This window comes from Pelobates fuscus, chromosome 4 (genome assembly GCF_036172605.1).
Source record: "Pelobates fuscus isolate aPelFus1 chromosome 4, aPelFus1.pri, whole genome shotgun sequence".
NCBI classification, from domain to species: domain Eukaryota; kingdom Metazoa; phylum Chordata; class Amphibia; order Anura; family Pelobatidae; genus Pelobates; species Pelobates fuscus.
In genome coordinates this window covers 259,256,850-259,271,157 of record NC_086320.1, presented here as the reverse complement: position 1 = coordinate 259,271,157, position 14,308 = coordinate 259,256,850, and the positions used below count along the sequence as shown (strand labels likewise).

General features: G+C 40.6%; 1 protein-coding gene across 1 annotated transcript in view; it reads right to left on the bottom strand.

Annotated features, from left to right (window-relative positions):
• Nucleotides 1-14,308, bottom strand: part of AVL9 (AVL9 cell migration associated) — a 91,223-nt gene that overhangs the window by 59,904 nt on the left and 17,011 nt on the right. Inside the window, exon 2 of the mRNA XM_063450634.1 lies at nt 462-582. Within this exon, the coding sequence (XP_063306704.1) occupies nt 462-582 (121 nt within the window). The remainder of the gene's footprint in view (nt 1-461; nt 583-14,308) is intronic.

Genomic DNA, 14,308 nt, shown 5'->3' with positions numbered 1-14,308 from the left:
GCTTTGTTACCAAAGTGCTGGTGCCTGAACGCAGTCACATCACTTCACTCTGTTTCTTTACTCCCTAGCCAGCACAAGCAACAGCGACTAGTGAGTTACCATAGCAACTAGAGCACATATGCTGTGGTTTCAATGGGTGGAGAGCAGAGGGACTGTGTGAAGTCTCTTCTACTCTCCCAGTCTCTCAATTCCTCAACATTATTGAATGTCTGCCACGGATATGAAAGACAGATGGTTTTAAAAAGGTTTTTCTCCCAATCTATACATTTGCTAGTAAAACTGCTTGCACAATGTATAGACAAAATGTCAAGCACTATTATAAGAGCTATAATAAAAAGTAGCATAAATTCAGTTTGGTTGCACTAGTGACCATTATATAGCAATAGCCTTTCTGGTTTGTATGTCTATAAGAAATCTGTATTGTATTGAATGTCTTATTTTTCTCTTGATCTAGGTAGTACCTTCCTGGAAGTTGTGAGCACCATCGGGTAAAGCAAGGAAAGGCAGGTATTTCCATTCTTCAGGTAACCGGTGGCTATCATGTCCATCGCCTGGAATCAGTGGCGGGTATGAAAATTCAACCTGCATAACACATAAAAACAAATAGACCACATAAAACAAAACAAGACTAGAATAAACACAATTAAATTATTGTTCATATATAAGAGTTAGCCATTTCTTCAAGGAAGAGCTACGGAAGCTAAATACATTTTATATTTTCAGTATCTCCTAACATCTTTAAATAAAATCATAGAAAATGCAAATGTGACGGCAGATAAGAACCAATTGGCCCATCTAGTCTGCCCAATTTTCTAAATACTTTCATTAAACGCATATATCTAGGATAGCCTTATGCCTATCCCATAAACTCCTTCACTGTGATAACCTCTACAACTTCAGCTGGAAGGCTATTCCATGAATCCACTACACTCTCAGTAAAGTAATACTTCCTGTTATATATATATTTTTTGTATTCTTTATTTTTGATTAGCAAATAATTCCAGACAGGTTTGCATGGTCATTTCACAAGACGGTACACTATATGAAAATATTGTAGAGGTTACATGAAATGAGTAGTGCACATTTTATAAGAAATAAAAGGAAGAGCAGAATTCTGTTAGGGTAGTCAGAAATTAAGAAGTGTTATAAGATGGAACTGTGGAGAATTACAAGTGCTAAATACCACTGGATGCTGAACTACTGCAGTTGACACAGTAACAGGGCATCACAGTATAAAAGAGATTGTCAGGAACCATTAATGTAGCAGAGACAAGATAAAACATCTGCCAGTCACGAGGTACATGCTAAAAATGTGCAGGCTAGTAGAGTTCTCCGTGAGAAAAGTAATTCAGCCGATGCCCTTCAGACTTCAAAAAATTGGAGGATAATATGCCTATGCCCACAACAGCTACCCCAGAGTGAAGAATAACTAGAATCCAACAAGTCAGCACCCCTCCAGTCCCAGACTTCTGTACAGTCCAGCAACATAGGCTCCCGGGACCCAGCATCAGATGCGATCAGGAGCAGCTCTCGAAAACTGCTTCCAAAAACTGCTTCCAGGCTGCTTTCTGTTGGAAGGAGTATCAGTCATCTAAGCAGGTGATGCCTAGGGGGATGCCCCTTCATGGATCACGGTCTAGAGTAGTAACGAGGACCCATAGGACCAGGTTTTCGGCGGGCATATGTTGCGCTTAGCACTCTCCTCTGCATCAGCAGTGTCGGCGCCTCTACAAAGTCTCACATTGCAGGCCGCGGTACCTCAGGGGTGCTTGAATGGCAAGTCTGGGCCTCAGCTATTGCTGGATGTGTCACTTCTCGATGGTATATTGTATACCAGAGTCATGACCATAGTTGCTCAAAGGTTTTGTCAATACATTCCTCACATGAGACTCCTGCTGCAGGCCTCCCTCCAACTGACATCATGCGGTCAGTGGTTAGCTTTGCTGGCTCTGTCAGATCCTTCAGGTGGAAGCAGGCCAGCACTGCAGTGGGAACCGGGATAACCCCACCAGCCCATAGGGGTGGGGGGTAATGGGACTGCAAAGAGGCTGTAGCTCATCGCACACACTGGCTTGGAAGATCCCATGCTTCTCCCTGTCTCTGAGCACGCCAGGCCGCAGAACCAAGTCGCGATAATGGCCCATCTAGCCAAATCGTTCCAAGCAGAGAATGTTGTAGGCAGGTCTAGTGTCAGTTGCCTGCCAAGAGAAGGTGAGTTCTATGTCACTGAGAGGCGATTTAGCCATTGTATAGTGTATAGAGAGCTGGAGCTACTAGAGAGCACGTCCGGTCATTTTGAGAGTCAGGCTCTGCCCCCACTTCCTGATATTTTTAAACCTTTGCCCCTCTAATTTAAGACTTCGTTCTCTTGTTGGGGTAGTTTTCCTTCTTTTAAATAAACTCTCCTCCTTTACTGGCCCCTTTATATATTTAAATGTTTATCATATTCCCCCGTCTCGTCTTTCCTCCAAGCTGTGTGTTAAGATCTTTTAACCTTTCCTGGTAAGTTTTACCCTGCAATCCTTGAACCTTTCCCTATATAACCAAGCATTCTGCTAGCATTTCCTGCTGTTCTATTAAATTGTCTGCCTACCTTTAAGTCATCTGAAATAATTACCCCTAAATACCTTTCCTTAGATGTTGAGGTTAGGACTCTGTCAACATACTTTATACTCTGCCCTTGGGTTTTTATGCCCAAGATGCATTATCTTGCACTTATCCACATTAAATGTCACCTGCCACAAATCTGACTATTTTTCTAGTTTACCTAAATCATTTTCCATATGGCTTATCCCTCCTGGAACATCAACCATGTGACATATCTTAGTATCATCAGCAAAAAGATATACCTTACCATCAAGACCTTCTGCAATATCACTAATAAAAATATTAAAGAGAATGGGTCCAAGTACAGTTCCCTGAAATACCCCACTGGTATCAAGATCTTGCTTTGAATATACTCAATTGACTACAACCATCAGTTGCCTGTCACTCAGCCACTGTCTTACCCATTCAATAATATTGAATCCAAACTCAAAGAGTGCAGTTTATTGAAAAGCCTTCTATGTGCAACAGTGTCAAAAGCCTTACTGAAATCTAGGTAAGCAATGCGTCTTGCACAGTCCTGATCTATTATTTTAGTTACCCAATCAAAAAACTCAATAAGATTAGTTTGGCATGATCTCTGTGAAGTAAACCCATATTGTCTCTGATCTTGAAATCTATGTGACTTTAAATGTTCAACAATCCCATCCTTTAACATGGTTTCCATTACTTTCCCCACTACTGAAGTAATGCTTACTGGCCTATAGTTGCCCGACTCCAATCCTCTGGGACTACTCCTGTTAACAATGATTGGTTAAATAAATCCGTTAAAGGTTTTGCTAGTACACCACCAAGCTCTTTTAATAACTATGGGTGTATTCCATCATGCCCCGTCTATTAATTTATCTTTACTTTAGACAACTGAAATAGAACCTCTTCCTCTGTAAGCTCAAATGTAACAAATCACTTTGTTCCCCTAATTGAGGTCCCTTTCCTTAATTTTCTTCATCTGTAAATACTGAATAAAAATATTCATGGAGGCTCTTCTACACACCGTCCTTCTTTTGTTTTTAGTCTAACTAATCCTTATTTTCCTTTCCTTTTCTTATTTATGTATCTAAAATATGTTCCCTCACTTTTTTAAAAATATAAATACATTTTATAACTACTCAGTGCTAATTTGTTTTTTGATTTGTTACTATTTTGGCCACCTCTACTGAGTACCACATTGGTTTCTTTACTTTTTTGCTCTTATGGTCAAGTCTAACGCAATTTTCAATTGCCTTTAGTAGTGCAACTTTTAGACAATCCCATATCTCCTGGATTCCATTTAAACCGCTCCATAACCGATAAATAAGTGTGTAGAATTGCTTTGGTGTAAAATAATAAAAAGTACCTCTGCTAAAAAGTTAAATATTTGTTTTATTATATTATGTGTTCAATGCATTTAACACTGAATGTTGTTACATGAATATTACATTTGCACTATAGTTACTGGAATCTTTATATGTTATATCCCCTCAAACACACATTTTTTGTCTAAACAAAAGCAACTTTTGCAGTCTCTCCAGAATAAAATGTAGTATTCCATTTGTTAATTTCGTAACCAGATCCTGTATTTTCAGTGCTTTTACATTTATTTACAATGCATCTTATCTTCTTATCTACTTGCTTGCTTAGTTACTCATTTGCTCAATTCTCTCTGCAGAGAATCCCAATTCAGAGTGGATTAGTTTACCTGTGTGCCATTTGTAAATACTGGGATCAGAGGCGTGAATAGAAACTATGGGTAAAAATTGCCCTTACGCCCCTTCCCCATACACCCTGCGCCCCCACACATGCAGAGACACACATGAAACACATACTTACAGAGATACATACAGACACACACACACACGCAAAATGTTTTATTCATCCTCCTGTTTCCTACCTTTTAGGCAAGGGAGGGTGAATTTCCCTGGGGTCCAGTAATGGCTCAGGCTGATGAGTCAGATTGGGAACTCGACTCCTTCTTCTCCTCCCGCGCGGCTCTCTATGATAGCTGGGAGGGAGTGACCAGGGCAATCACTTCCTCCCAGCGTCTGACATTATCAAAAGGTGGCTCGGTCGCGCTGTTAAAGCGCTGCATTGCTAACCAGGCACCCCCATTGCCATTGGGTGGTTCTAACAGCACATACCACCCGATGGGCCCCAGAACTTGCGGCCCCAGCAGTTATACCGTGCTGGCTGAGGCTGCGTTACATAGCCGGCGTTCACCCCGGTCACAGGGGTCCGCAGGGTTGCCGGGCCCCCTGGAGTGACAGGCCTGGTCGCAGCTGCGACCCCTGCTGCCACGTTAGTTCCGCCACTGGCTGGGATACGGATTTCAATGCCACTGCAAAGCCATTAGAGTTTTTAGACAAACCACTGTAGCTCAATGAAGTAGCTTGGTGCTTAAATCGCACCCCTTTTATCTCAATGCTCAAGTCTTTGTCACTTAAGTGTTCGGTTTCTCTTTCCTGCACAATGGTGGCCATTTTGTCATTAGTGGACTGGTCTGAAACTGAGCCAAGTGGGTAAGAGATATTTGTGGGGAGGGGAGGCTGAAGAAACGTCTGTAGCAGAGAGACATATCCAATAATGCAATCTGACAAAGTTTTTATTAAGTTTATAAAAGTTTACTACATAATTTGCAACGGTTTTCTTTTATTTTGGTTTGTATATCGGTTTAAAAGTGTTTGATTGCTAGTTTAAAAATATAATTCAGTTACTACTGCAGTTACTACTATTTGTTCTATGTTTTATATTGGTCTCATCAGGTTGCTACATGAAATACCATCTCGTTGGGGGGTCGGGGGACTGCACGTTGCTTGGGTATCGGTCTCTCCGCTAGCCCCATGCCGCTAAAACACACCCACCCATACTACAATGCCTACTAATCTCACATGCATCTCAATTAGCTGCAAAGGGCTAAATAACCACTCGAAACGACCAACTCATGCGTTGGGCCAACCGTACCAAAGCAAACGTTATCCTCCTGCAGGAGACACACTACTTGAATGCACGCCCCTTCCCTCTCATGAGCCGACACTCTAAGGCCTGCCACCTAGCCAATTCAAACTCAGGCAAACACAATGGAGTGGCAATTATGTTAAGGAAATCATGCCCTCTTCAAGTCACCAACACACAAAGACCCCCACAGACGTTTCCTTTTGATAGTAGGAACAAATGGCCCATCCAAATACACGATCACGTCCCCTAGAATCCCAGACCCAGAATACTGGATCACTTTACAAGCCCATCTAAGCCTTCACCCCAACTGCTACAAAATCATTGGAGGGTACTTCAACGCTACACTTACCCCAAAGATAGATAGACTAAAACATCCATCCCAGGCCAAAGCACAAACCCAACCCTCCAGATCGGACGAACTCATGGCAGACTTCAAATCCCAGACCAAGTTGCTAGACATATGGAGAATACACAATCCAACAACGAAGGATTATACATTCTACTCACATCCACACCACACCTATTCCCTATTCAACCCCCCCCCCCCTTCTCCCCCAATCCCAACTCCTACCTTGGACTTCAAGTATCTACAAACACAAATAGATAAATTCATATGGTCAAACAAACGACCCAGAGTGAAGCGAAAAACAATGTATATTCCTAACAGAACAGGAGCACTATTACCATGCAACAGAACTCACCCACATACAAAATCTACACAGGTCAAATGCTGGGTAGAACTAGAACATGACCTTTTTGGCTTTGATTTCCCATCTCTTTACCTTTGGGTGCCCCGAAAATCCCATCCCAACACCATACCTCCACCACTAACCAACTCCATAAGCGCATGCGACAAACTCACCAGAAAATTCCCTATCATCAATGATCTAACGCCAATGACCCCCATACTGCGCAACAAAGCATTTCCCCCAGGCTTGTATCCTAAGGATTTCGCGCATTATGAATATAATGATCTCTAAAGGCTCTACCACTTCTTTGCCGAAGGGAAATTACTCCAATACAATGACCTACCGCTAAAAACACTCAACTTACAACACACACAACTTTTTTAGATATACACAGATAAAAAGCTTCCTAGAACTTCCAGAAAACACAACTGCAGCCACCGCCAAACTCGCAACCTTCGAACGAGCATGCATACACAACACAAAACAACCTATAAAGGACAGATCACCGACAATTACTTACTCCTAATCACTAACCTACCCTCAGGCCTATGTGTCGACTTGGGAGAGGGACCTGGGACCCCTGGAAGACCCGACAGACTGGCAAGACATTTGGGATGCCACCGCTTCCATATACATCTGTGTAAACCACAAGGAACAGGCCTACAAAACCATGCTAAGATGGTACCTAACGCCCACAAGTCTATACCACATGGTCTGAGACCTATGCTGGAAACAATGTGGACACAGAGAAACATACATCCATCTATGGTAGCACTGCTCTAAGCTGGCACCACTATGGGCGGAGGGTGCAAACCTGATCAACTTACTTCAAGTGGCCCTCCCCCTAGATCCCTGGATCTGGCTCCTCTCGAAACCCTGGGACCCCTTAACCAGAGCACAAAACAAACTAACAAACAGAACAGCCCTGGCAATTAGAATAGCTATAGCGGAACTCTGGTATTACCTCACTACAATCCTTTATGAACGGCACTGACAGGCTTATCTTTCTTACCCACCACTCTTCACATATGTTACCCTTTGCTAGTCTTTCCATTGGCTTTCTATAGCATTCAGAATTCAATTTAAACTACTGAAACCAACAAACAAAGCCCTAAACAATAATCGAGAATGGTTGTGAGTTATTGAGGAAATAACTCAAAACCATTCTCGATTGCTTCATTCTGCCAGTAACATTTCTCAACTTATGAAAGAAACGTAAATTTTTCACTCACTTTTCTGAATGAAATAGGCTGAGAGCATCAGCTTACACACTGATGCTTTGATCAGCTTGAGGATGCTTCTAAGTGTATGTGTGTTTGTGCTTCTGTCAGTGTATGTGTTTGTCTCAGACGCACACATACACGGACAGATGCCCAAAAAAAAAAAAAAACCAGACACACACACACCCCAAGACTGACAAACAGACTCACAGATATATATATATATATATATATATATATATATATACACACACACACACACACACACACACACACATATTATTATTTGCTTGATTGCAATTCTATTGCATCCAGCCTCCCTATCTTTGGGAGAGCGGGAGTGGATTGGTTTTCCCTGTGGTCCAGTGGGCGGTCAGGAAACGAGCTCACAAATCCCAGGTGCTAGGAATAAATTTCTGGTCGTCATTGCGACCTGGGATTTGTCAAGCCCTGGATTACGTTGTTATAGTGCCTAGAGTGCTCCTTTAATGTTCTCCATAGCACTAGACAGTGTGAGACAACTACTGGAATAGGATTGTTCTCAAAACAGGAAGTGAGCAATTCTTCCTGTTTTGCTCATATGACATGGCATCTGAGCACATCAAATGAATTCGGAAATATTTGCATATGTGTTTTTGTCTTGTCTTGACCAGTTCTGATCCAGTACTTTATGTTCAGTCCTACAAAACATTTCATAATGAGCTTGATTTGGATATTCACCTGTAGTCACCTGTACTGGATATTCAACTCAAATCATCAAACCAAAATGGAAGGATAATGCAACTCAGTAGTGAACACATGAGTATCTAACCATACAGCTAGCCACATTAATATAAAAAAAAAAAAAAAAAAAAGCGTGTTTAATGGGATTTGTGTTAAAATGGATTTTATACCCCAGTTCCCCTGCTGGCAAAGTAAATCTAGAGCCTCTAGCTGTCTGTGACTGTCTATTGTATGGAAACTCCTAAACGGGAACAATTGACAGATAACAGATATTTTTGAACCACCACTAGCGAGTAGGTCAACAAGGGAACACAATAGTATTTACATTGCATAAACAAATGGTTAAGAAGCCCTGGACAGTATTCCTATTGTACTTGCTATCTCTGTCCCGCAAACATTAATTTAGTGTACTTTTACGTCGGGGTGGTATCTTACCTTCTCTGGAATATATATACACACTATGTATATAGTTTAATATGTACATTAATTTATTTTCTCCTCCATTTTTTTTTATTTTTTTTTAAACCCATCATGCATATGGAAGAACAATAGGAGACATAGATGGGGTTACCAAGTTCTATAAAAAAGGGAATGGAAACTTAAACATATTAAACTCAATTAACATACTGATTAGGTGAGACCATTATTTACATACACTGCATGTTGGAGTTGTTATACATAGCTAATGACACCTAATTGACAGTTTCTTTATAACCACAGTACTGGTAATATTGACGTGTATGTCTTGCAAGCTCCATCTCTGTATAAATTTTTACTGCATAAATATGTGGCAATCTTGGGAGGATATTTGCAATTACTCTGTGTGGTGTTTATCGCATTATTGGCTTGCGGACACTCTTTTACTTAATGCAACCACTTTGAAGCTCTGGTTGACCCGTGGAGTATTACTCGAATAGACCACAATGTAAAGAAGCTATCATAACGATGAAAATTGTCAATATTTGTACAGCAGCTATATAACTCGTTCACTGGAGCCAACATAGATATAGCTACTTGTTACAGATATAATAATTTGTTTCAACATGGTGAGATGCATATTTCTTTTTTTTATAGATTTTGATTTTATGCATTACCGGTACATGTGAGATAAAACTAAACCAACTCAACGATGCCTTCTAGACATTGCACAGCCAAATGGTCTTCCTATATTCAGAATATCACTGGTGCCCAAAGTTGATCAGACTAATGCAGCAACGACTCTATTTGGTGTTTTGTGAGGACATTGCACAGATACTATCTGGACCAGAACCCTCTAAAAGTTAATGGGAAATGTACTAGCCTAATAGACGAATTCCAAGTATCTATGACAAGTATCTTCAAATTTTAAATATCTGTAACCTTTTTGACACATACATGTATCTCTTTGGAGGCCTTACATCTGTGCCTTGAATAAAATATGAAGCTAGATCCTATGCATGACCATCAAACAATATAATTAATAGACACCTTACAGAGAGACTAGTGTTTTTATGTTCAGTAAAATAGTTAACACTCACTTAAAGGGACGCTAAAGTCACCTGAACAACTTTAGCTTAATGAAGCAGTTTTGGTGTATAGAATATGCCCCTGCAGCCTCACTGCTCAATCCTCTGCCATTTAGGAGTTAAATCCCTTTGTTTATTAACCCTAGTCACACCTCCCTGCATGTGACTTGCACAGCCTTCCATAAACACTTCCTGTAAAGAGAGCCCTATTTAGGCTTTCTTTATTGCAAGTTCTGTTTAATTAAGATGTTCTTATCCCCTGCTATGTTAATAGCTTGCTAGACCCTACAAGAGCCTCCTGTATGTGATTAAAGTTCAATTTAGAACAATTACAATTATTTAAGGTAAATTACATCTGTTTGAAAGTGAAACCAGTTTTTTTTTCATGCAGGCTCTGTCAATCATAGCCAGGGGAGGTGTGGCTAGGGCTGCATAAACAGAAACAAAGTGATTTAACTCCTAAATGACAGTGAATTGGGCAGTGAAATTGCAGGGGAATGATCTATACACTAAAACTGCTTTATTTAGCTAAAGTAATCTAGGTGACTATAGTGTTCCTTTAATAGTCAGTTGCAGTTGCAGAGAACTTCCACATTCCCTATACAATTTTTACAAAACTGGAATGCCTCTGTGAAAGCCAAAGCTTCAATTCTATAGAGGTAATGGGGAGGCTGCATGGGGTAAATGAGTTGCCATGGAACACCATACTGTGAGTGATACATGTTTTCCATAAAAAGTGTGGACACACACATATTTTTCTAAAAAAAAAAAATATGAAAACAGCTACTTAATTGTTTAATAATATAAGGAGTTATTGTGTCTTAAAACTCAGACATTCAAGCACATTTATTCAACTGTAAATTGATGAGAATTATAGGGACATGAACAGCACCTAAAAAACGTCAGTTTAATGGAGTGGTTTTGGTGTATACATAATGCCACTACAGATCGATCATGGATCGAGGGCCCGAGGCAGTTGGCTGGCGATAGCATAGAAAGCCACAATTTTCTCCCTGCAACCTATCGCACTGAAAGTGAGGTGATGCACTGTTTTTGGTTGGATTAAGCTTTTAAATCTAAATCAGGCCTGGTTTGGAAGCCATGCAGGTGTGGGAGTCATGACTGTGTGGCTCTCACACAGCCAGTTTGGGTGCTATGCAGCATGCACAGAAAAGAGCCTCACAAAGGGGGCTCACACCTCTGCCCTGCAGTGTTACTGTTCAACTCTTTGCCATTTTGGAGTTAATTCACTGTTTATTTAGGCCTAACCACATCTCCCCTGCACGTGACCTACACATTGCCTGCAAAGAGACATCAAATTTGTAATTTCCTTTATTGCAAAGTCCGTTTAAAGAGTTACTCCAAGCATAATAAATACTACAGCCTGCCATAGTAGTTATGATGCCAGGACTACCATGGTCCGGTTCCCTGGTAATGGGGAAAATAGTTTAGTAACGGTTTGCCCCCTTACCTGGTTCCATGGCGGGCTCCAAAGCTCCCTGGTAGACTAGACTAGTGATATGGCTTTAACTGCAGAAGCCAAAAGCCACAGGGGTCGTCATTGACCGTCATTCTGTGCTACAAAAGTTGTACAGAATTGATATTAGCCAGCCTGGAACTTTAGCTCTGGGCTGGCTGATGACACTCATATAACGCAGCAAGAAGTGGAGTTACACCTCTGGCAGTAGAGGGGTTAATTTCTGTATGTGTCGAGGTTTGTTACAGTATGCTTAGTCCAAAACACAAAAAAATAAAAATCACTGCCTAACAGATATGTCCCCAATTAAGATATGTCCTGCAAAGGCTGCAGATCTATTGCACGTCCCCACCCCTTTTTTCTTAGCCCAGACTTTCAGAGGCTGTCCAATCAAAGATGGTCCACTGCAGCCCACTGAGCTAAACAACAATTCCTTGTATCAGGACCAGTTTTCTGATTGACAGCCAGGGGTGTAACAAGGTTAATTTATAAAACCACAGTTTTCCATATAGACAGCTTTACAGGGAGAGTGGTTAATACCCCACAGAACTCTTGGTTCATTTTTATACATATACTGTAGCAATAGAACAAAAGGAAAACAGAGAGGGCCCCAATTATGTTACAATGCTCAATTTATTCCTAAACAGGCTAAAATAAATAAATAGAAGGCTCACAGAGCTATCCTGACACTATAACCACTACAACATGCTTGCAAAATGTATAACCCAAAATGTACTCAGTCAACAACTACCATCAGAGCTGAAAATATTACCTACAACAGTTTTACTATATCACACAGATATTTGTAGAACATAATTACACATCAGAAACTTTGCAGAGCCCTTCCCACCAATACAAACACAACCCTACAGTTACACCTGCAGAACTTTGCTCTTCAAACTCCAGGTCTCCGCTGCTTTATAACGATATCACTGCAATCAGGAGATAATTCTATAAAAGGGGATTGATGAGACTGTTATTGCTCAACAAATCCCAGGAAACAGAAAGCTAGATTACTGCTGGTTTCCCTGGACGGATAATAAAAAATTAAAAAGCATGTCAGCTCTTGGCTTAACAGCTCAATTTCAATAAATAATATAAAACACGTCAAGATTGAAAGTACATGGAGGATGAAGATAATAAAATGTTCAAAAATTATATATTCATCTTATATGAACATCCAAATGCAAACTGGTGATAATTACACATTTCTATTTTATAATTCTTGAATCAGAGTTGGGCAAATCCCATGATGATATCCTAGCACCTGGTTTCATAACATGTGCTACCAAAAGGGGGTACGCTAGGAGCTGATTGAGCTCCAGTTCAAAATAGTCAGAGACTTGTCCCGCCATTACTCTGCACGCAGAGGCAGGTGTCTAATTAGGAGAGTTAGGCAGCCTCTAACGGCAGCTGAACTCACCAAATTGGCTTGCCTCCTCACCTCTGGGGTAACAGGTGTGTGCATTGCCTCATTCCAAGCTACCTCTGGCGTAATTATGTCATCTTCTGAGGCAGCCTACGCTTCGGGTCTTAAGAGGTTGGATAGTACGAGTTTGAGGGCAAGGTCATTCTCACAGTGACCATGGCTGGTTTTAGATGTGACAGGAAGGGCTCAGCTTCCTGCCTGCCAGACAATATTTGTATATACAGAAACAAACGGAGTCCAATGTGTCTAAAATACAGTAAGTAATAACCCAACCAAATAATCTACGCAACCAAAAACAGTGAAAAAACCTATCGCAAATGGAGTCAATTACATTTATTTACACTAGTTTGTACTGGAGTCATTCCAAATGGTAACAGATGTAGGAGGGTTGCTTTACTGCAGAGGGCATCCATAGTACTACACTGGTGCTTGGTTGTTGAATTTTGACCCTAATAGAAGGATAATGGGCTAACTTGAGCAGTGGTGATACAATGTAGGTTGATATCCATTTAACTGTCAGGAATACCAAGTACCCAAGAAATTGATTTGTTTTATTTTCAAATACATACACATTTTCAGTTACATAAAACAAGGTTCTATTTTCGGTCAGGTTACTCTTTATGTAAGTGCGTGTGTCAGTGTCCTGTGTGTGTAAATGTGTGTATGTCACTGTCCTCTGTGTGCATTATATTATTATTATTTTGTGACTTTTAAACTTCAGATTAATAGTTCATACTTTTCTCTTTACATAAACAATATTTACATTATGTCAAATTTATTTTACAAATATTATTTACTATCTTTAATCAGGTTTGTTCTCTAATCTGGAATTAACTTAAATATCAGTGTCTACACATTTCATCTGGAATTAAAACCACTAGAGCAGTGTTTCCCAACCCAGTCCTCAAGGCACACCTACCAGTCCAGGATTTAAGGATTACCCAGTTTTGTCTAAGGTGTTTTTAGAAAAAAAAAAAAAGAAAAAACACCTTAGACAAAACTGGGTAATCCTTAAATCCTGGACTGGTAGGTGTGCCTTGAGGACTGGGTTGGGAAACACTGCACTAGAAATGACTCTTGAGACAGGGTTACTTAGGAATTTTTTTTTTTAAGACCTGCAATGATACTTCTCCGTAAAAGGTTGAGAAACACTGCCATAGCATATTGCAGGCCCTTGATCCCTTCCCAACGTTAGGAAGGAATATGCAATCCTACAAAAGAAGGGCTATAACTTCATTAGGGCGGCATAGGATACCCTAACGATCGAGTCCTCCTTGTTGGATCTGATCGGAGGGACTGCCTGACAGCTGAGGCAGTCAATCATGCTGATTTGAGTCATAATGATATACATATGGGATCGACCAATATTAAGGGCAAATATGAATCAACATGTCAGTGTTGTATCTGTGTGTTTGTTTCTGTATGTGTGTGTATCTGCACGTGTGTCAACTTTGCACTACTGGCACTATATTACCGCTCTAAATTGTGCAGGTATTACAGAACAATAGCAACTATATCCCATGGTTGACATATGTCTCAAACCCACTGAAATAAGAAATAAAAGAAAACCTATACATGCAGAACAGAAGGAGTGCAGAGCATGACAATGCAGCAGACAAGGAGTCGTGTGTCAGGGCAGGTAGAGAATATATAAAACCGAGCATTCTTGGCCTTTCCACCTGTTGCTCCAGTAACTGCAATCCCCCTGAGAAGAGATATTTCTTCATAAA